At 35.3% G+C, this 23,950-nt stretch overlaps 1 protein-coding gene across 1 annotated transcript; it reads right to left on the bottom strand.

The window, feature by feature from the left end:
• Nucleotides 1-1,004: 1,004 nt before the first annotated feature.
• LOC106627410 (uncharacterized) lies at nucleotides 1,005-22,093 on the bottom strand. Its single transcript, XM_014247508.3, has 3 exons — nucleotides 21,193-22,093; nucleotides 15,951-17,140; nucleotides 1,005-4,707 (listed from the first exon to the last, which is right to left on the bottom strand). The coding sequence occupies exons 2-3, from the start codon at nucleotides 16,597-16,599 to the stop codon at nucleotides 3,053-3,055; spliced, it is 2,304 nt and encodes a 767-aa protein (XP_014102983.2). The 5' UTR covers nucleotides 16,600-17,140; nucleotides 21,193-22,093; the 3' UTR covers nucleotides 1,005-3,052.
• Between the last annotated feature and the right edge of the window lie 1,857 nt (nucleotides 22,094-23,950).

Raw genomic sequence — 23,950 nt, forward strand, 5'->3', positions numbered from 1 at the left:
TTAAATTTAAATAAGCCCATGTCGGTAATAATAAGACATATTAATTGAGTAATTTTTAGGTTAATTTGGTAATTAAACAGGATTTTAAAAATTTAACGGATTTTATATAAATGCAAAGCGCCTCTGTTTCGTTATTCTAAACAACTATAACTAAAATTTAAATAAATAAACAATAACAACAATTGCTATAATACTAATACTTCTATTTATACAAAAATTATTACGATAATACAAGAAAGTATTGTAGTAGCAATAATAATACGCCTAATTGAGCTCAATTTGCTGAAAAAACAAATTCCAAATGTCATCATTCTTCATAACGACTCAATTTAGATAAAAAAATTTATATTTTAAATTGACAATTAAAAGTTAATTGTCTAATTTTAGGTTGTGAAACTTCTGTGCAATGATAATATGGAATAATTTAATTGAACAAAGATATTTACTGGACTAGCGAAAATTTTTTTTTTAATTATTAGTCAGTTTGGAGCTTTGGTTACTACAAAACATAAAATAGAGTTTCAGCAAAGCAAATATTGCTCTTAGCAAAATTAAAGCACAAATATCCTACGAAAGAAAAAATTCCCCTCTCATCTTATTCCATTCTGTTTGGTTTATGAACGATAATTTTTTAAAGTAAAATAAAAACAAAATCATAGCAAGATGAAATCCATAGGAATATAAAGATAAAATAACGAAAATGGAAGAAAAAAAATGTATCTGAGATTACGAAGAGTAAGGGTAGGGGCGTGTCAGAATTTTGCAAGGTTTAAAAACAGTTTAAATCGATTTCCGGAAAATTCCGAGTCCTATGGAAAAAAGTCAAATGACAATGTTGTCGGTAATAAAAAGATCTACAACTTTCGTGACAACACTTTTTCTCGCGCTCTCTCACTCTTATAATTTTGAGTTAATATCGAAAAAGATAAAATTTTAAATCGAAAATTCACACTTCAAAATATCTGGTTTTTGTAAAAAGGCGATAGGCATTTTTTTCGTTTAAGTATTTGCTACTTTTTAATTACGTATTTTAACAATTAGGTTAGACGTGGTTTTATGAGCTTGTCGAATTTCGTTTGCTCACACACACACTTGTTCGTGAATTCTTGAACAAAACCAATACTGTAACGATGTCTCCCAGCTTCCACATTCGCCAGATTTGGCTTCAAGTGACTTTTTCTTATTTCTAAAAATAAAGAGAACCTTAAAGAGATCTCGTTTTACAAGAGAGGTGAAAAGACGTTTCTGTACGTACTTTTCAAACAAAAAGACGGTTGTAATAAATTTTAAAAAATATCAAAAAAGGAATAATTAATTAAGAACAAATATTTATTTTTGATCTTTATATTTTTATTTGCGAATTGACATTTGGTCTGGACGGTAACTACTAATATACTTCCATAAGTATATTATCTTCAATTCTACGTAAATAAAATGCTTGCAAAGCTTTGGAATCTTTTTATTGTATTTTGTTTTTGCTTCATTATTTAATTGTTTCGAATCTTTGAATATCCGATTAAAGGATTTTCCCGATTATTTGATAATTAAAAATATTAACATTTCACAATTAAATGTAGAAATAAGTTAATTCCAAACTTATATAAACAAATTTATGTAAACTATACTGAAAAATACGTTTTTTTTGGAGTATTTTAGAAATATTTATTTCAATGGTTTGAGAGGTTCACATAAATGAGTATCGGATAATTGAATTCTTATTAAATTGAAACCATAAATGTGCCATGCGTGAAATACAAATTATTATTTTTTGTCAAGCTTCGTTGTTGTATTATAAAAAAATATTTAAAATAATTTTAAAAATTATTACGCCAGATTTTCTACAGAACGTTTTAATGAGTTTGCATTTCCTTTGGGTTTGGACTGCATGCCTTAGTGATGTAAATTACTATTCTAAGCATATAAGCTTTAGAATGCAGTACTTTAAGAGTATTTTAATTCAATGTAATTAAATTTTTTTAATTTTCCGCCATTTTTGCTTAATATGTCACTTCATCAAGTAAAATATATGTATATGACTAATACTTTAAAAAAATATCAACTGCTGCTCAATGCCTTTTATTAATATTATATATATATATATGTATATATATACATATATAAATGTGTGTATGTATATCGTATAAACATGTCTGTATGCATATGTCAATGCATAAACATATTTAACTATGATTTTATATATATAAAACATGCCTCTGTATGGGCTTTGATCTTAAACGCAGAATTTCATAACCTCAAATAAATGGCGCTTATCTACTCGCTCAGCTAGATTGAGCGCACTTACAGTGCTTATTTGCTTGCTTGAAGAGTGAAAGTTGCTATATTTTTCACTCTCTTTTTTACTAGATGGCGCTACTGACTGCTTTTCTAATTTTTATGTCTTTACTTATTTTAAGAATTTTTTATGTTTTTTTGTTGTTCTTTTGGTTTTTGTTTGTAATTTCCACTACGAATATATCAAATGTTCACTTGCCTCAGGTGCCAACATAACACACTTTCTAATTTAAATTTTTTCTTATTAATAAATCCTAATAATATTTGCTTCATAATAATTTCAATAATAATAATTATAATAATTTTGTTGTATATATATATTTATATATGTATGTATATATAGAATTTCTACTTATGTTCCATAATATTCGTTGCATGGGATTTTTACTTAAAGTTGGTAGGTTTTGTATTGTTGTTTAATTGCGTTTTTGCGAAAAAATCTACAGCTTTCACTTTAGCTTTCACGTCTCTTCCTTTTACTCATATATCATTCCGTTTCACTTTTTTTCTACTTTTACTTTAACTATCAAACTTCTTACTATAGAAAACTACTTTTACAATATTTTTTTAAAACTACTTTACAATAGCGATTGGTAAAAATTTTATGCTTTCCATTGTTTAGGAAGAGCTTTCAGAAAAAAGCTTACGCATTTAAAAGAAACTTTCACATCACTACTTAGCTTTTGCACTTACCCTGTCACACATTCTGTTCATTGCAACTTTCTTATATTGCCGTCTCTAACCAGATTTTTATCGGCATCTATGCGACAACTATATCTTCGTCATTATCATCACTACTTTGCGCTGTCGTTGATTCGCCTTCACCATCGCCTTCGCCTTCACCATGCCCGCCGTACAAGTCGGCCGCCTCCTCACTAGACATGCCCATCATATCCTTGAGGCATGACGACTCCAGATGCTTGTTTAGGTACGACTTCAGTGCGAATGTCTTGTGGCAACGTTTGCATTCGAAATTCTTATCAATCGAGTGCGTTTGCATGTGCGCACGCAGATTGGAGCGATCGGCAAATGCTTTGCCGCAGTGTGAGCACGCGTACGGTTTCTCACCGGTGTGTGAGCGTAGATGACCCTGTAGTAGCCAAGGGCGTGAGAATAGTTTGCCACAAATGTCGCAGCTATGCGAGAGCTTGTGCGTAAGTAGATGCATGGCTAGTGCCGGCATCGAGACGTAAGCTTTGCCGCAAGTGTTGCATTTTTTCGCCGATTGCGAATCAAGTGAGCGATGCGTTTGCTTGTGACGCGAGAGATTACTCGATGTCGCATACTGTTTGCCACATTCGGAGCACTTGTAACTGCCGCGTTTCTTCTTCACATATGCGTCCGTATCTGTGGCGTTCGCGCCGTAGTTGCCAGCTGTGTGCGTTTCGATTGGCTCCTTGTGGCAACGGCTCGCTTTGGTGCGCCCATCTAGTATATTAAGGCCCAGCTTGGCGGCGGTGTGACTGGTCTTTCCATCGATCACTTCATCAATTGCCATTGCGTTGGTGGAAGTGCGTCGCATTTTGTAAGCTGCCATCGGTTCGTCGATCCACAACTTAAGCGTAGGTTGATAGTTCGAATTGGAGTGACCCGACTCCGATGAGGAGGACATATCGATGTCTATATCGGATGAATGATCGGAATTTGGTGGCGTTAGTGGTGAACAGTTCTCTGAGTTATCTGGTGTATTTGCGCCTGCGTGACTATCATACGAGCTACTGCTGCCGCTGCTAATGTAACGTATCTTTGGGGGACCTTGTCCGTGTGCGGTTGGCCGATGTGTGGACGTTTGGATCTCTTCCACCGTAAATATAGTAAAGTTATCAGCATTAATTGTTGCCGCACAAAGTGGTGGTGGTGCGAGCTGCGGTTGTGGTTGTGATACGACGGCGGTTCTTTGCTGTTTGGAAGCACTGGATATTTCATGCATGATGCCTGTGGTTTGTTGTATTTGTGGTTGATACTGATTTTGGTGTTGTATTGTGCTGTTGTTGTTGTTGTTGTTGGTGGTGTTATGGTTGTTGTGGTTGCGGTTAGTCGACGCCTCCTGCTGATGTAGTATGGTGACGACACAAGGCGGTGTTAGTGGCGGTAGACTTTGTGATAGTGAGAGTAGATCGTGGGCGGCTTCGGTCTCCTCGATACTGCGTTCGCGATAAAACGCCGGCAATGTTGGTTCTTGTTTGATCGTAAAGGTTGGCGCCTGAGTGGATGTTTGATTGATGTTGAATCCACCAGCTGGTGGTGCATAGAATATAACTTTGCCATCTTCAGCAGGTGATCTTCCACCAATGGTTGTTAATGGTGCTACACATTTTACGGTTGTGTTTTCATTAGTAGTTGCTTTGTAGTTGTTGTTGTTATTTCTGGTATTCCACTTCACAACATTGCGCCGTTGTTCCACTCTATTTATATCTGGAAAAGAGAGTAAATATTTATTTAGAAAATTTGTGAATTATGGTATGAGAAAAAAAGCTTCTATGTTAAGTAAATTCATATATTCTTTCATCCCTGAAAACTTTTGTTCTGAGATCTTTAAAATTTGTTGCAGAATGTTGCTCATCTTCTGATTGCGGTGATCCATATTCGAAATGAACTTTAAGCAGCTAAGAGGGTAAGGGTGAGTTTCAACTTTCAGGGCAAAGACTTTAAGCAGTACATTGAAAGTCTCGTCCAAACTTTCTAGATTTTGAGAAATTTCGTATACACTTCGTATGTACTATGGCAACCGATGCCTGTATACCAATACTTCACTTCTATCTTTCACCATAATCCAAGTTCAATACGTTAAAGTTCAAATTTGCAGATTCACACTTTAAAAGCAAATATTTTCAATAATTACTTTTCCACTTAATTCCACTTAAATGTCGTGGTTATCTCACCTACATGCATAAGGCATTATGTTTTTATACATTTCAATGTATACACATTTACTCTTAGTATACTATTTGGAGAGGGTCGTGTTAAATGTCTTAATGTGTTGCGCATACGCCATGGCGGCCCATAATTCATGCACATATGGCGCGACAACCAAATTTGCTACATTGCATATTGCAGGTATTAAGCGTGTTGCAAAGCATAACTGAATTTTGATTATGGAAAAAGAAATGGAAAAAATGACAGTGAGCAAATTGCAGGTACATAAACATATATATGAAGAGTACTTAGTGTATTCATACAAATGTTGAATATCGCTTTGGATATTTTGTTCTGAAGAAATCTTAGTAATGTGATAATGGTTTAAGAAATCGAAAATTTAAACTTTGTTATGACAATAACTGCTATCTGTTTCGATGATATAGATCCAACCACCAAATGAGTTTTTATTATCCGGTCTTTGAATATTATTGAATAATTTTTTCAATCTTCTCTGGTGTTTATCACACCAGACAATAATGATGAATCTCAAACTGTATGATAAATGAGCGTTAGTATAGCTACGATTATGAATGATACATAATATATATTATTCTAGTATATTGGTTGTAACGGGTGTTTATTTAGAGGTGTGGTTTTCAATAATTTTTTGGCTAAATTGGAAGCTGTTGATGTGGATGACATTTGGTTCGAACAAGATAGCGCTGCATGTCATACTGTCAACGAAACAATCAATTTATTGAGAGAAACTTTTGTAGAGCGCATTATCTCACATCGTGGGCCTGTGGTGTGACCCGTAAGTACGTATAATTTAACAAAGCTGGAGAACGTGTAGCGCACAGGTAAAAAATATAAAATGTCATACTAAAAAAACTCCACAGGCAGTTTTGTAATTGCTTGACCCAGTATTATCTGAGTACGCGTTCAAGATGTACACCGACAAAGAGAGTAGTTTTTATGAAGCCTTTTGGAACCATTTAAAAATGCTAGATAAAAGACAAGGCTCGATGTATGAGTGGGCTGAATTCCCATCTGCGAATCTGTGGATGCTTTTGTAAGAAAATGGGTCACTTACGAAAACGTCAAGCAAAACCAGTTGCGAACCGCACTCTTAATTCGAGCCTGTACTATCAGCAATTAACCCGTTTGAAGGCATCAATAATTTAGAAGCGGACAACTTTGGCCAATAGTAGAAGAATTATGTTCCAGAGACCATTGCCAGACCACAGACTTAGATAGTGACTCGCCATAAGCTGTAGGAGGTCTGGTCTGTAGGTTAGCATGATATGGCTCCTGTAGTTGTGAGCTACGAATGTTAGATGAAACTTTGAATTGGGTGAATTTTGGAAGGCAAGTTTTGATGTTTAATCAAAGTTTGTCAAGTCCACACGAAAGCTACCCTTCTGGTAGTAAACCGCAATAAGACAGTGGAGCTTCGACTAATTCTCCTTTCGATGTGTCCAGTCGCCGATATGGAATACTAGAACTAGATTACTTTAAACTGCTACAAGCAACCGTTAGCTGAACAAAACCATCATTTTCCTACTCCTAGTTGCCTTTACTTTTTGTGTTGAATTTACAAAATGAGACTTAAATTAAATAACGAGCATAAAATGTAGACAAAGGAAACCCATCAACGAAGTAACCCCCGCCTCAGGTTAATAACTTCCATACTTTGAAAAATATAAAATACAACAAATACGAATATACGCAATGCTAATGAGAATAATTTTAACAAACCACCATTTTGCGGCATTTCACATTTAAGAGAGTGGTAAATATGTTATGCATGTAAGCCGATGTCAGAGTGTTGAGTGTGGCTGAAATCACTCAAGGCCAAAAATGAAACTCACGTGCAGGCGAACAAAAATTGAAATACAAAAAGAAAAAACCGAAACAACAACAACAGAGAAAAAAAAACAGCGTAAAAGAGCCAGCGACCAGTCGCTAAATCCTGCAGCCACATCAAACATTTTGCGGCGGCCGACAGAATAGCGTAGAGCGTCCTCATTTCCTGTTGCCGACGCGGATGTCAAACTGATTTAAATTTACAATTGGCCGTTTTGCGGAAAAACACATGCATACATATGAGCTATGGACGTGATCGCAATAATTCATCAGCCAACCAGTCAACCATCTGTTTGTCAGTCCCCCTCTCGTCCAAAACACACACACACACACACAGCTGTAGAAACAACTATTCCTGTTGAGCTGTGCGACGACCAGACGGACTGCCATTTCAGCCAAATCGTACACGTAATCAACAGCTTCAATGGAATACCTAACTGTGAATTGCCATTGTTGCAAATCGAATGGAATGTCCTCTTCGCAGTTTTGTTGGTGGATGTAAGTAAGTACCATATATAAGTGTGTTAGTGTATGTGTGTGTATAAACGCAAATTATGCCGTAATTCAAAATAAATTCGTTACATTGTTGTTGTTGTTAAAGGCAATTTGCCATTGGCGCGCATGCATTGCTGAAATTTGGAGCACTTCAATTGATGTCCAAACACGAGTGTGTTTAAGCATACGTACTAGGTATATATAAATAGTAACCGCTGGTTGATACATTGCAAGAGATTTCTTAATGAAATAGAAGCTTTTGTCCTCTAAGATATTTCTTACTTGCCAGACGCAGCTTGGTGAGATATCCATGCCTTTGTGACGTATTAAATATTGAAATGTAGACAAATGTAAATGTAAGTAGTATTCTATTAGAACTCTCAGCTCATATTAGAGGTTATGCTAACTATGGATATTCACTTCGGTGATTTGTACCATATTTAAAACTTCGAAAAAGCTGGTTCGTCGAAATTTTTTAATACTTATGGTTTTTGTTTTTGCAGTTATGAAATAATGCATAGTAAGATACGTCGGCCTGTTTGGCAAAGCTGAATACATAAACAGTTACGAAGAACTGTTTGGTAAATCTTCCATGGCTATATCTTTGTCTGAAAGCCTGTATACTGTAAATATGGATTTGAGTCTTCTCATGTTCTATATGATTTGTTAAGAAGTTTCTTGCCTTTATATTTTTATGTCCAAATCAAAATAAATTTCAGATAATGTACTATTCGATTGACTTCTGCAACATATTTGTCTTATTACTTAACCGTGAGACCCCGCATGTTGATGGGTTGAGTAACCAGTCAATCAGTTAGATAACATTCACTAACAATCTTTGATTATTTTGTAAGTAATTTTCGGAAATGTTATTGTCCAGCTAGTTTTTGGAGCGCAATTTGCTAGACTGTTAAACAGTTTGGACAACATATTTATATACCCACGTCTAATGATGCGTTTAATGAGTTCAAGTAGCGTTCTCAAGTACGTTGTTAAGCATCTCTTTTGCGACTTCTACTTGACTCCGTTTTTGAAAAAGATTCAGATCTTTTTGTACGAGTCTAGCATTGACATAAGAGATGTCGAGATATTTTGCTATCTTTTTGATGCCAACACGACGAGTGTAAAATACTGTTTCTCTAACTTTCGGCATTCCCCGAAGTGGATGGACGACTCGTATAAGGCAAATTTATTGATGACTTTACGACCTTCACTGAATGCTTTGTGCCACTCAAACACTTGGGTTCGTGATAAAGTAGACTCCTTGAAACACTTCGGCAATACTTGCAATGATTCCGTAGCCGTGATTCCATTGGAAACACATAATTTCATGGAAACACGTTGCTCAATTTTTTGACAGCTGCCAAGCACACACAAATTGATATATACTTGTAGAGTTCAAATTTCTCACGAACATAAAAAATGTTGTACCAATCTAAGAACAAATGTTTTATTGATTCGGTTTGAGCGCGAGTAAAATTTGATCAGATGATATGTAAAATCTATTAGAATTTTAAGTCTAAAAATTTTGGAAACATTCAGAGTTTCAGATAGCTGTCGTTTGGACTCTACATAGAATAGAATGATGGTACTGTGTTTCATCTATTGTTACATATGGTCGAAAAATTCTGGATTATTACGATTGAACAGCTCTAAACACTGCTTAGAATCATTAGCTGCTTTGACATCTTTCGAGTAATAAAGTTTCCATAGTCTTCATACGCCGATCCGAGGCCAGAAAGACTAATCTCACACACATAAATTCTTTTAGATTCGTGCGACGTATAACTTTCAAAAAAAGGTTAGTGTGAATTCTAAATAACTTCTTGATAGAAAAACTTTTCTAGAAGTTTCTAATTCGACACACATTTTTAATAAATGTTTCGACGCCTTGCTCTCATTGCCAAGGATGCAATAGATTGGCATAAATGTCAAATTCTCAAATGAAAACGCTTTAGAACCACACATGAGTGATTCACAGGGGAGGCAAGTGAGCTACCCGAATTTTGAGTTTCCGTATAGTTGAAACGAGCGAGCGAAGTTATCTTACGAATGTCAACCCTGCAACACGAACGTCAATACACACGCAATCTAGACAAATTAAAGTTGTGGGTGGCACACACTGGGGTAGGCAATTTTCTTTACAACATTTGGTATTGTCTACATAGATTATGGCTTTTGTACCCATACCAAGTTGATTAGAATCGGTGGTAAATTTGGTTAATAAAGCAATTCGTATGCGGGTGGCTCTACATCTTTTTAATATGCCATATCGGCCGTGCTGCCAACCAACCCCCTGATGCTAATAGACACATACAATGAATGTGGTGGATATATAGATACAATACATATGTATACATATACATATACGACAACAACAAGGCGGTGAAACGCCACCGCTGTTGGGCTGTTGCTTTACACAACGCGCCCAGCTCACCAATTCGCATGCGAAAGCAGTCTTGTACTGCAATGCCCCCATCCGCCTCCGCGCGCATAAACGTTTCATTGTTGCTTTTCTGCGGAATTGGGCGCTCGAAGCGTTCAAAGTCAATTTGGTGCGTGACGCGGTCGCTGTGATAGCTGCCGATAACCACGTGCCTGTGTCATCAGTGCGATTACTGTTGCATATGCGGCAATATTCAGGCGCATACACAGACACTGGATTTGCGCGTGCGGCTCCAAGGCTCCACTAGAGGCCATCTGTAGCTAACATAGGCTGGTAGGCGCCCGCAGCTGGTTGCGAGTTTTTGAAAGCCTCATCTAAGGTGTGCGAAATTTCAAAAATATACAAAATTGCACAAGTGTGTGTGTTTATGCAGGCTTAAGCCTATGCGACTACACCGCGAGCGCACTAATACACACACACACACGCATATGCGCGGGTAAGCGCACTATGTTTGCGGGCGATTATCTATTGTGCAGCTGTGAAAATATGAAGTGTATGCGAATATTTCGCATAATTTCGAAGCGATTAAAATGGCGCACACTGTTCCAATTGTTTATGCAGTTAGCGGCCATGCGCGTACCCCCCTCGTTCATTGGTGTGGGTGTGTGAGTGGCCTAATCTGCATACGCACGCGCTTCGTGTCAAAGCAAATAATTCTTACGCGCGGTTACTTGCCAAAAGCACCGACCTCCCTGCTCATGCTCCAAATTGCATGCGACTAATAACTATTTGTGTGTGGATGTGATGAAATCATTATTGCGCGGTGGCTAGATGAAATCATATACCCGACATGTGTGTGTGTTTGTGAATTGATGAAAATGGCGCAGTTTATTAGTCATTGTTGAGCACTTAATTTAAATAATTTCACAATACAACTGCAGTTTTAATCATGATATCTCGTCTAAAAGTTTATATTATGAGTCATACATATGCATATGGATACATACCATACAATAATATGTACATATCAATATATATTCCTGTGTAATCAAATTAGATCCACGTGCCGAAAACTATTAAATTGATTTTTTTTTGGCTAAATGATACAAATAGCTAGTTCTTAATACCAACAAAAAAAGTCTCAAAATCAAATTTCGCCTATGTAAGTTAGAGTTAAAAACGATACACAATAAAAAGGGATCAGGGTGAAATGGAATGCCTTAAGGACATGAAGGCTCGTCAAGATTGTGTGCAAGAGTTCTGAAGAAAAACACGCATGCTTCTTATTCACACGGTCTCGAAAGGACTGCAGTACGGTTTTTGGGTAATGACAGGTCACAACTTATTAGCATCACATGCGATCCGAAACGGCATTAGTAACGACAATACAGGCAGAAAGTGCAGGGAAGTAGGCATGAAAGAAACGCTGGAACCCCTCCTGTGCTGCTGTTCCGCCTTATCTAGAACTCGTCTTAGATATCTATGAGCTGCACAGTTCAGAAGACTAGTTGAAGTATCAAAATTAGATGGTCTATATAGGTCCATGTATGGCATGACAGCTGGTCAGTATAACCTAACTTATACCTTGAACAAGGTATATTAACTTTGTCTCGAAGTTTGTAACACCCAGAAGGTAACGTGGGAAACCCAATAAAAAATATGTACAAGTATATATATAAGTGATCAGTGTGATGAGCTCAGTTGATTTAGCCTGTCCGTTTATCCGTCTATCTGTATATATAGGAACTAGTCTCTCAGTTTTTTGAGATATCGATCGATGAAATTGTGCACACATGCTTTTCTCCCGAACAAGCTACTACATTTATCGAAATGTCGGATCACATTCAATTGAAAATATTTCACAAGATGCCTTCACGAAATTTGGTAAATATTATGTTCCAAAGCAAGGTTATAATTTCCGAATATATTGTTCATATCGGGCAACTATAGTATGTAGTTGACATTCAAATTGACCAATTAAAATTTAGATAACGTAAAGATCCTCCGAAGCTGTAATATGCTTATTAGGGTGGAGCGAAAATTTTTTTTTTAACAACTTGAGGCGGCTCACTCAATTTTAAAGTAATTTTTCGAGCAAAAATAATAAATAAGTTTTTTTTTTTTATAATCTTCTGGCTAAGCAAAAAAAAGAGAAGATTTTGAAAAATTAATTAACATTTAATCTTATGGATTGCAGAACATTTAATGTCTTTCAATGGTTTCAACAAACATTTATATTTCCTAAAAAAATAGAGTAATATTAACCCTTGGTCTTTCTTGCATAATAATTCTTTTCAAAAATGGTTTAACTGAACTCTGGTGGATTATAGCTTTCTTTGAAATAAATAAAAAAAAATGTGATGAAGTTAGGACACTTATAATTCAGTTCCATAAAAAACCTTCTTAATTTAGGCTTACTTCCTCCATGACAGTTCGATTAGAAATAGTGAACGATGAAGCTAAGTGACTACATTCTCATGACCTAAAATGTCTTAATCCGTAATTTTACCTAATATGCAAAGAAAAAGGTCTTACTTATCTCTAGGAACATAAGAGGGTTCAAACACCTTCCACATTTCTTTCATTAATTTTTACACAGAATTTTATATATAATTTGGCTCGGCATTTGACATTCAACGACTATTTATAGGTAAGAGCTTGCATAGCTATGATCTTAAACAAAATTGTCTCGCCCCTCATTTTAAAAAAATTTAAAGAGAAAGTTCTAACTGATCTTTAAAAACCGTAGAGGGTTTAGAACAAAAAAATACCGTTCACCTTTGTAGGATTGCTCTGCTTAATTCACATTTATTATGCTTAGAACTTTCTTCCCTTTATTAGGAGGATAATCTAGAATAACTTTCATTTGAAGATTAAGTTGATCTGCTTTTTTATCTCACCGAAAAAGAATTTCTAACAGTTTGACTGTTCACTTTCACTTTTTTACCTAAAATTTCAAGATGTTTTTATCATATAGTTGTTGTAGAATATATAAATAATTTTTTTGATTGGGTGTAGCTATGGGTGGTTTAATAAAATAAATAATTTTTTAATTTATCAGATCAAATGAAGAGAGAAGAATTGTTATTGGGAAGAAATCGCTTAATTTATGGAAGGTGTAAATATTAATATTATTATCAAGATGAGGGCCATTAATAATCCTGCTACTTGAATCATATACACATAAATGCCCAACTTTGTAAGTATTTGCAGATTATTTTAGATTACGAGTATTCAGTAAAGAGTTATTTGTTTTTGACTAATAATTTATTAAAACAGTTGAAGTTGGAACCCCAAAAATTCTTTAGAACCCTAATTTTGTTGAATTACTTAAGGTATGTAGCCTCTTTCTCTTGTCAGGGCAGAAAAAGAACACTCGATTAAATAATCGAATGCATACAAATCAGCTACCCAAATAAGACCGACTTCCAATGGCTTTGAACCCTAGAAAAATATTTAAAGGTAGCAGAAAAAAAGTATAGAAACATTTTCAATTAACTTTAGCTATGATCACCTCTAGAACAAATGCTGTTAAATCCTTACAGCAAATTTTTAACTCAGCTGAACATTTTTTCCCACTCGCACATACATAAATGACTTCGTACATCCAAAGGTTAAATAAATTACCACAACTAACCTGCCTAGTATTTCTATATTTTGTACAATATAAACATGATAATAACTTAAAATATTCTTAGTTGGTTATTTTTAATATTCATACCCAGTTTATTAACCTACACGTCGGGGCTTCCATACAAAGAAAGATTCGTTCTCATTTTCCAAAGCACACAAGGTCTTTCTAGATGTGAGTTAACGGACTATAATGTATAAAATGGCTGCTGCACAATTCTATTTGTACTTTCATTTAAAAAATTAAAACCATCGCCACTTAACTCCACCCCTTTTACGGTGAACATTGTCGGCAATGTCATAATAAAATGCCTTTTAATGGCAATTTTCCAAATTTTGCATTTTCAATATCTTTTTAATCCATAAGCACTTCAACTTTTAATTGCTTTCAAATACTTTTGAACATTTACGTTTATGACCAATTTCGAAATGGTAGTTATCATAAAAAAATAAGCTAAAGCATATGAAGATGAATGGACACAGTTTTTAAGCTCATTGGATACGGTCATGCTCACTTCGGGGTAATTCTCTTGGCTGGACCATTTAAGGATTTAAGTAAGGCACATAAAAGTTTTAAATCCAAATATGCAGTGCAATTAACAGCGCCCAACCAATTGGTCATTTCCACCAACTACGATTTGTACACGTATGAAATGGGTTATTTGCGAAGAGGCTCTTATTCTAAGCATGTGTTATGAGCAACTGATTGAGACTCTTCTATGATAATAAAAATTTGTCTTAGTCGCCAGTCTGGCGTATGTGGATTCAAGCGTATGCATAATTTTAGTTATGTTTATATGTGTATATGAATGATAACTACTTTATTCAAGTGAAGAATTATTTCTAAATCTACAAATCAATAAAAAGTGGTATTAACTATTTAGCTGTTGCCGAGCTAGCCGTTTCGTAATCCTAATCCGCAAAGGCTATACGAGTGTATATAATAATTATTAATTTTTAATGAAATTGTTTTGTACAATGTACAATCCTTCCGATAGTTCTTCAACAAAATTCAAGGAAATTAAATCCATTAACCTCTAACTCTAGCCAACGCTTGGTAAAGTATGGAACTGGTACTAAGTTTCTCAAAGCAGTTTTGAATAAACTTTCTGCGGATGAGGCGAAATAAATATCGATGCCTTTTTCGGTATGTAATCTTCAACCTTAATAACGGATAATTAAAACATCCTTAATAGCACTGAAGCTAGTCTTTCCTTGGCAAAGATCAATGAAAGAAAACCTCTCTTTCGTAGTGTCTGTTCACATAATAGTGACTAACGGGCGTACTTCTTGGAGCAAGCGACTCGCGTTATAAACGTGTATATTTTTATGGCAGGTTCGTAAGCCAAGGTAGCAGCCATACCAACGAACTACTTGTATGAAACCTGGGCTAATCACCCATTTTTCTAAAAATACGGTATTACAGAAATCAATAACAAAGTAAAGAAGAAAAATCCGAAAACAACTTTGACGACCGTAGTTATTTAGCATTAGTCTGGTTACCTGAATTGAATACTGGAATGTTCAGACACTATATGATACCGAAAAACTGCAACAATTGACCTCGGAGTTCCAAAGGTTTGGCTCTACGCTTCAACTGGGGTTAAAGGAAATACAATATGTATCCCTAAGATCATTCCGCGTTGAAAGAAACTATTTTTCTAATAGATATTTGAAGTGACTCAAAGTGCCTTCAGAAATTTTTCGTACTAGCTGATATTTTAAATAAAGACTATCCAGGAAGCTTTATTCCTTTAAGTAAAACAAAATAAAAAAAAATTCTCAGATTTACCATATCGTTTACCCAAAAGCATTCGTTGGAAGATAATGCAAGGACATAACTTTTTCGACTAAAACACATCTGATATTTAAGCATACATCGTCTCATAACTGTAAATATTCATTTTGATTTTGAATTTATACTCTCTGATTCAATCAGATATGAAATAACAATAATGATACCTATTTGGGTCAAAACTTTTACGTCGAATTTCAGGTCCGAAGTTTCAGGGTAATAATTCACAAGATTACGGATTTATACTTCTCACACACCTCAATGAGTTTTTGATGAACTTTAGAAGATGACTTATAGATAAATCCTGTCAAGGAATAAGCCCGTGCTAAAAATGGAAAAGTCATATGACTTGCTTTTTCGTGGGTTAGTCTTTTCTGGAATTAAATTTGCTTTTGATCTTAAACGATCAATCGGTCAAAGAAAACAGGAAAAGTAGAGATCTAGCTCATTTGGAAGGTTCTTCATATACACACAATATGTGGGGGATTGTATAACCCCTTCCAGTTCAAGCTACGTGTCCGGATCTCTTATTTTATTAATTTCTTTAACTCTGATCTGCAGGGAGATCTTACAATAAAAGAAAATCAACAATCGATTTTCAAGTTATTTTAATACATGCACACTTACCACCATTGCAGTGTGAACCTGCGTCACTCAAAACGGTTCCATTGACCGGGCTCTGCACTACTGCAACCTCTTGAGTCGCCACCGACGGTAATGATTTCCGCTCTATTGTCGTCTGTACTGCGGCAACGCTACGTCGCTGTTTCTCTTTCGCATTCATTTCGACTAACGATTGTGCGGCCGACCACTCGAGTCGCTTGCATACCTCCAAATCACTTGTGCCATCCTCAAATTCCATATCAATGCGGTCCATAGTAAGCGGATCTTTTGGCGATTTCTGATTACCGACACTGCGCATGCGCTTGGTTGTGCTACGCGATAACGGTACAAGTGATGCATATTTAGTTTTCGGCTGTAGGGGCGGCGGTGTAACTGGTCCCGCAGGCTTTCTAACCACCACTATCGTCGACTGTTGCTTCGGAAGCGACGCGGTTGGTTTGGCCGTTGCCAGTGCTTTGCCTTTGCATGTTGCTGTATTTGCGTGTTGTTGTGGCCGCGCTGATCTCACAGCTGCCGTCGTCTGCTGTCGTATTGTGGATCGTGTTTGCTGGTGTTGTGACGCTCGTGCCGTAGTGTTCGTAGCATAGCATAGTGTTGCACCGGGCGTGATGACGATCTTATTGCTCATTGGTCGCATGCAATCGACGGACATTTTGTTGGAGAAGTTTGCTTTGCACCATTCAAGTGAGGGGGTCACAACTCGCTTTTACTCACATAAAATTGTTTTAAAACTCTTTCTTCTGCGCTTTCTTTGTTTGGTGTATCGTAATTGCCAAATACTTATTTGATAAGTGTGAATTTGCTATTAATTGTAAATTTATAATGTTCCAACGTTTTTAACGCCTCTAATGTTTTAATTTCAATGTTGTATGCTAAATCTAAAATTTTAATTATTTATGCTTTTTGTTTACTTGATTTTGTTTTTGTGGTTTTGCTCACAGTTGAGTATTGCTTCGTTGTATCGTTGACGTAATTTTGTTTCACACATAATTGTTGTTGTTGCTTTTCGTTATTTATATTTGTATTGCTTGTGTTAGTTTTCTTTTATATTAAATGAGCTGAATTTTCTTGAAACTTTTTCTCTCATAGTTTTTGTTGTATGAGTAATGCGGCCAGTGGATGGTAAGTCGAGTGATTCATTAGCTTGCGGATTGGTATGTTGACATATAACTGTTCTGTGTTCTGTCGTTGCACTGAAAATAGAATCAAATTTAATTAAAAATGTTTACGGAAAGTAATTGTAATAAGTATCTTCTGAATAGAATGCTATTACTATAAAATAAGTTAGATTTTATTTGATGCGTTTAAAATTGTTTCCAAATTCACTCTTGTATTTTATTATATTAAAAAAAAAATCGATTTTCATAATTCGATTGGGCTATACTTTTCAATATAACATACTAAAATTTTAAATCGATATCTCAAATAGTTTTTGTGTCATAGCCTTCGAAAGTGTAGCCCCTCAGTTCATTCAGCTCAAACAGTTTATCTATAAACGCGTTTTTCTCAAAATTACATAGCTTTGCCGGAGTGATTACTTAGAGATAAATGATCCGATCACTATAAATATATTTCTGTTCTGTATATAGTTTTCAAAACATTGACCAACCATTTACGAATTTTGGCAGACCAAAAACGTCAAAAATTTTGGGCAAATTAAATTTTTGTTTTTAAACGTCGTCATCTTATCAATTTTTAACTTTTTCCAACGTTCGTTATTGTACGGACAATATTTGCTAATAGGGATTTTTTTTAGGTTTTATCCACGGAGAAGGCCGGCAGTGGAGGAGTTTTGTTATTTAATTTTTTTTTTCTTTACAAATTTTACTGTGGATTCTTAAACTATGTATACCTTTAAAAGTAAAAAAAAAAATCATTGATACAATAGTTTCTTTTAAATTTCCAAAAATGCCCCTTAAGAATTCTTTTCAGTCTATATGAATATTTATGTATGTATGTCGCTGCTTGCGTTGAGTTCAAGACAAAATCAAATATGTGTTCAAGTATTCTCATGTCAAAACTTAGGCATGCCAAAGATTATATTATATTACCAACTTTTTCGAGGGAGTTGCTCCGGAGAACTTCGGCCTGTATTTATTTCACGAAAAAGAATTATCATTTTTGTTATGGTGGATGAAATTAAGGGGTATACCAAGAAGATTAGATAACGTACATATGTATATAAACTGCCAATACTATAATGTCTTTCGTTTAATAACATTGCAGAACGTGTTCTTTCATGAACACCTGAGCTTTAATACCCAGTTCTGAAATAAATGTATGGAATAAACTGAATTTTCCTTATATCACACGCCTGTTTTAGTTACGTGTGTCTTTCTTGTTTCCTGAAACTAAAATATCTGTTTTCGGAAAAACTCCATGAAGCACAAGAGTTCAAGAAAAGAAGAGACTTCAGGAACTAAAGGCTGTACCGGTTTTAAAAACATCTGTTGGCTTAGCGTGAGACATTTGGTGAGGTTATATGTTGTACTTGAAGAGCAGGAAGTTATGTGGAACAATCCGGGGACGGTCCAACTAATGCAAGGCTAAGGTGGAAAATATTGGAGGTTATGTATACTTTCAGTCATCCAAGCGAATTGTTTGTGACATCAAATATTATCTTCCAAGGTGTCAATCGTCTCGGGATTGTCTGCGTAGACAAGTGACTTCTCATTAGCCCCATAAAAAATAGTCAAGCGGTGTTAAATCGCACGATCTTGGAGATCACGCCACAGGTCCACAACGCGAGAGAATGTGCTCACCAAATGTCGCCTTCAAGAAATTGATTGTGTCTTTGCTTGTATGGCATGTAGTCTTGTCGGAACCAAAGAACATCTACCTCAACATCCTCCAATTCTAATGATTACCCCTGCCCATAGATCGCACCAAACAGTGATTTTTTGATCCACTAAAACATAGCTTTATCGCTCAACAAAATTTTCTTGTGAAAATAGTGATCGGTGGTCATCTCGTTTTGGGCCCATAAAAGACCATGTCCGAAGAAAGTATTGCCTCATTAGAAACTACACGTATAAAAAAAAACACCCATTATATAAATGAACAGCGTGATGTGCTGCGTCCATTTACCCATGTCTGTTTCTCAGTTTTTGAGATTTCGATCTAAAATTTTGCACACGTTTATTTCAATTGTTCGAGCTGCTCATTTGTCGGAAACGTCGATAACGGACCACTATAGCATATAGCTGCTATCCAAACTGATCACTCCAAGTCAAGTCCTTGTATGGAAAACTTTTTCTTTTGACAAGATAGGTTCACGAAATTTGGCATGGATTATTGTCCAAGACAAAGTTATAATCTTCAAACAAATTGTTTAGATCGAACTGCTATAGCATATAAACTGACTGAACACTATCAAAATAAAATCTTTTGTATCCTTTTATGTTATAACTTGCGAAGGGTGTTTTGGCTTCGGTGTAGCTGAAGTTAACATTTTTTCTTGTTTGATCCGCTTTTCAATTTTTAACTTGATTGACAGAGCGTAAACTCTAAAAACCTATTTTGATGGCGGAGTATTATATTTAGAACGCTTCTTTGAAAAGTGTTCTTTTGGGACTACTTATTGGTCGCCAGTTAGCTTTAGCTGTTCCTCAATTAGGGTATAACATACAAACGTGTTCGAACGGCTATCCAAATTTCTTCTTCACTGCAATAATTTTGATGAAGGGTAAAAATCATCACACCTCTACAGATTTTTTGAAGGCATTAATGGTGTATGGCACACAACTGCTTCATTAATCAAAATTTACGTGCTACTGCGATACTTGTTGGAGGTTTACGTGGAGCCGGCTGCCTTCGCATAATAACATATATTTATTTCGTACGAAACACGTGTACAAAAACACTTAGGTATATACCCCGCCTATCTGCGCCGACGAATACCTTGTGGATAAGTACCTGTTACGGGCCTATGATACACATAAAGCTGCCTACGTAAATGCGCCTAACGCCACATATGCCTTCATGGAATAATAGAGGACGATGAAAAAACTAAGGCTTCCACTTTCAATTATTTATATCGACATTTGTTGATTTCACGGCACGAATTCAAGTAACATAGTATGAGCGTGTGCATGTTTTTGAAAACCTACATCTGTATATATTATATGTAGGTGTATGTGTGTGTGTGTGTGTGTGTGAAAGCAACAAATTTCGTCATTACTCTTCAGGTGGTTGTGCGGCGAGAGAAGAGCAACAGTGCGGTATGCGACTCATAGTTTGCATGAAGTATATTTTTCTAAGTATGTGTGTGTGCGTGTATGTGTGGTGTACATCGCGTGAAGCTCGCAGTAAGTCCAAGCAATCTTAGCGCTGCAATTAGTTGAGTTACCAATACATAAACACACACACATTTATACACTTGTTGGACACATATGTGCTGACACTGTTAAATATGAATTAAATGGCTGCTCTTGAAAGCCATATATTATTTATAACGGCATATATGAACACAAAAAAGAAAACAAAACTAAATCGTTCGTTGGTTGGCAACACTAACTATTGAAATCATTGTTTGCATTAGAGCTCATTTCAAATAATTATATGTTGCCACATGTATTTATATGCCTTGTATGTGTTTGTGTATGTGTGTGTGTGTATTTGGAGTATCCTGGGAACACTGCACACCGCCCCCGGCACAAGGCGCACCGTTAAAACAGTATGATTAATAGTTTTCCACTACTTCACTTTATAGCACATACTAATCCTTTTTAAACACACACCGAATGCCAATAAACAGTTAAAATTTGCCTGCGTTTTTCTCTGTCACTTTTTGTTACATTTCAGTTTCGCACATACCACAAACATAATTTCGAAACAAGTTGGCTTCATGCCAAATCACTGAATGAATGGCAATGCTGTGCTGGCGACTTTACGAGCCGAACAAGCACACGAAGTGCGCCGTTCGCAACGTTGTGCTCGCACACTTTTACGCGCTCAGTGGTATACGCTCTCTTCGTAGCACACTCTCTCGCAGTGACACTCACGGCTGTGCCTGCGGTGTTGCGCCTAAATTGCGGCAACAGGAAAACACACATACACAACCGCAACAACACAACAAAAGCGCTAAGGTAAACAACAAAAAAAAAATATAGTTGGGTATTAAGTAATCGCTAGTTAGCGCTCAGCATATATTTGTGTCGTTTTTGATATGCTAAAGTTTTAGTTAAAATATTTTCCATTAAAATAATTATTTGTTGCCTATATTTAGGCGCGCTTAATTACTCACTTTGCATTTAAATCACGCTAAATATTTGGCCACCGTTTTGACTACACCAATATGACAACTACATCATCAACTACTTGCTATTACTACTTATGCCTCATTGCGTTTGTGCTTTTTGTTTGCATTTTACGTTCTGCGTCGTCTTCTTCCGTTGCGACGGTATCTTTCTCTTTTCAACTGCTGCGACCACGACTTGCTTTGTTCGTTTCTTTCCACCGTTATTCACAATTGTTAATGTTTTATGTTATATGCTTGTTTTTCTGCAATTTTTCCACACGCTAGCCTCCTTTTTTTTCGTCCTTTCTTTAAGTATATATTTCTTAAGTGCAAAATCAGCGAAAATTGTTTGGATAGCAACAGCGTAATGTCGAAAGTTCCATGCAACTATATTGCGGTAGATTTTTATTTTGTTTTTTTTTTGTGTTTTTCTATATTTTTTCTCTATTTAACAAATGATTTGGTTACATAGTATATATTTAGTGCAGGATATAGTAGCAAGCAGTTTTTGAAAGAAGAATAGAGTAGAGTTGAGACGACGCGGAAGAGTTTCATCATCATGTAATTTAACGATTTTTATAGGCTGCCAGCACGCATACACACACACGCGCATGCACACGTACGCAGGTCAGTACCGTATGTGACAGATTCGCCACCTTCTCGTTGGCGGAAGATTCACTATTCACATAGAGTTTAATTAAAAGTTAAAAGTTTGCAGATAGTTCAAGTTGAGAAACGCACAAAAGTTAAGTACAGTTCAGTTGAGTTGAGTTGAGTTAAGTTGAATTATTTAGCGTTCACAAAATGAGATGTTGAAGGAAAAAAAATCTAGAAATTGAATAATAATATATTTGAGATTTTCGTTGGCGCACAATACACTACTGATGTGCGTCAGTTTTTGACGTACCACTCCCTTCTACTGGTGCGACAAGCCGTCGCTAATGTTCGCCAAACTCGAAACTAAAAACATTCGAAACGTTTATTCCTTCGGTACATTTTTTGCCTACCACCGGGCGCATATCAAGCCGCTCTTAGTGGCACACGCTCTCTGTAAGTGCTCACATATACTGTACCAAAAGCGCTCAGAGCACATTTGCATACAATACTATTGGTGTGCATGTAGATTAAATGTGCCAGTTTTGTCACTCTCGAGCTGTAGGTAGCATGCTAAATGTATGCTATGCGCCAGTGGGTGGTGCGCTCTACCTGAGAGCGCTTGGGTGGGGTGTCTGTGTGGTAAGGTGATTAAATGGCGGCGTATGGTGTTGCTGTAAACACCAGCGTTTAACGGTGAGTAACATGGCAAGAAATTATTGTTTGAAATTATACGATTCCTAAATGAGGTCGTGGATCAATTTTTGAAAAAAAAAAAATTGTACACAGTACTTTTGAACGCTATATTAATTGTCACTGATATACATTTTTATTTAAAAAACTATACAAAGATGGCAGCCCTTAAGTAAAGTATTTTATTGTTAAAATATCTGCCATAACACATATCAACAGAGAAATATCTATGTGCGAGGTCTTTAAAACTTACTTCAGACACTAATCCGTTATAAATTGAATTTGTATTGGTTTAGTTTAAATGTGGCAATTCAGATAATTTATTTATTATTTCAATTTTTTTGTTTATTTATTTTTAAAAGGTGGCAACACTATAAAAATTAATTAAATTTAATGAATTAACATTTTTTAATAGCTTGTTTTTCTTTAGTTCGTGTTTAAATAATTTCTTCCATATGCGAAAAAGTGGCAACGTTATTAAATTTCCTTAAAGATTTCTTTTAACAAGAATGAAATCAAATACAATCTTTTAATTTCCGCATCAGTCTTTCATTTAAATAAAATATTTTTATATTAAAATTTTTGATTATTTAATTTTATAAGGTGGCAACGCTATAAAAATTAATTCATTCGATGTAACGAATTTAATTCTTTTAATAGTTTTTTTTTCTATTAGACATGCTTAAAAAATATCTTCCATATACGACTAGGTGGCAATGTTATAAAACCAGCTGTAAGAATTCTTTGATAAAAGTATAATCAAATACGATATTTTATATTTCTCTATCAGTCTTTGCATTAGATAAAATATTTCCATATTTTATAATTTTGTATTATTTTTCTAGAAGGTGGCAACACTTTTAAAAATCATTTTGTTGAAGTTGGCGAATATAACTTTTTAATATTTTTTTTCTATTATACGTGCCTAAAATTTTTCTGGCGTAGGGTAGCAACTTCTTTAAGTATTTTTTAATAAAAGTAAAATAAGGGATATTATTATCTTCTGATAAGCCTGTTCTTTCCAATTCCCGTGTAGGTGGTAACACCGTTCAAAAATACATGTTTAGCAAAACATGCTCAAATATTTATATTTTTTGTAAATAAGCTATATACTTGTTATATATTAGAAAATTTGCTGCTCAATTAGAAATTCGAATAGTGGCAGCTCTGTTAGAAAGTGAGAAATGGCTTATAAATACATATATGTATATAGTAATGGAATTGATAATGTTTTTAGTTATTTGGTTAAAATTTGTAAATTATTATGAATCAAAAACTTTTTTAGGCAGCTGGCAACTCTATTTATGAACAAAATTAATATTTATATATTATTAATTTTGTGAACGTTTAATTTTATGTCATTATTATAACTTTTTGCTTAATGCATATATCATAGTTTTCTTTCATCAACTTCGAAAGTGGCAACCCTTTTAAATACGTTTTTCAGCGGTATAATTTTTAAAATAATTTCTCACTG

This window comes from Bactrocera oleae, chromosome 6 (assembly GCF_042242935.1).
Source record: "Bactrocera oleae isolate idBacOlea1 chromosome 6, idBacOlea1, whole genome shotgun sequence".
In the NCBI taxonomy this organism is placed as follows: domain Eukaryota; kingdom Metazoa; phylum Arthropoda; class Insecta; order Diptera; family Tephritidae; genus Bactrocera; species Bactrocera oleae.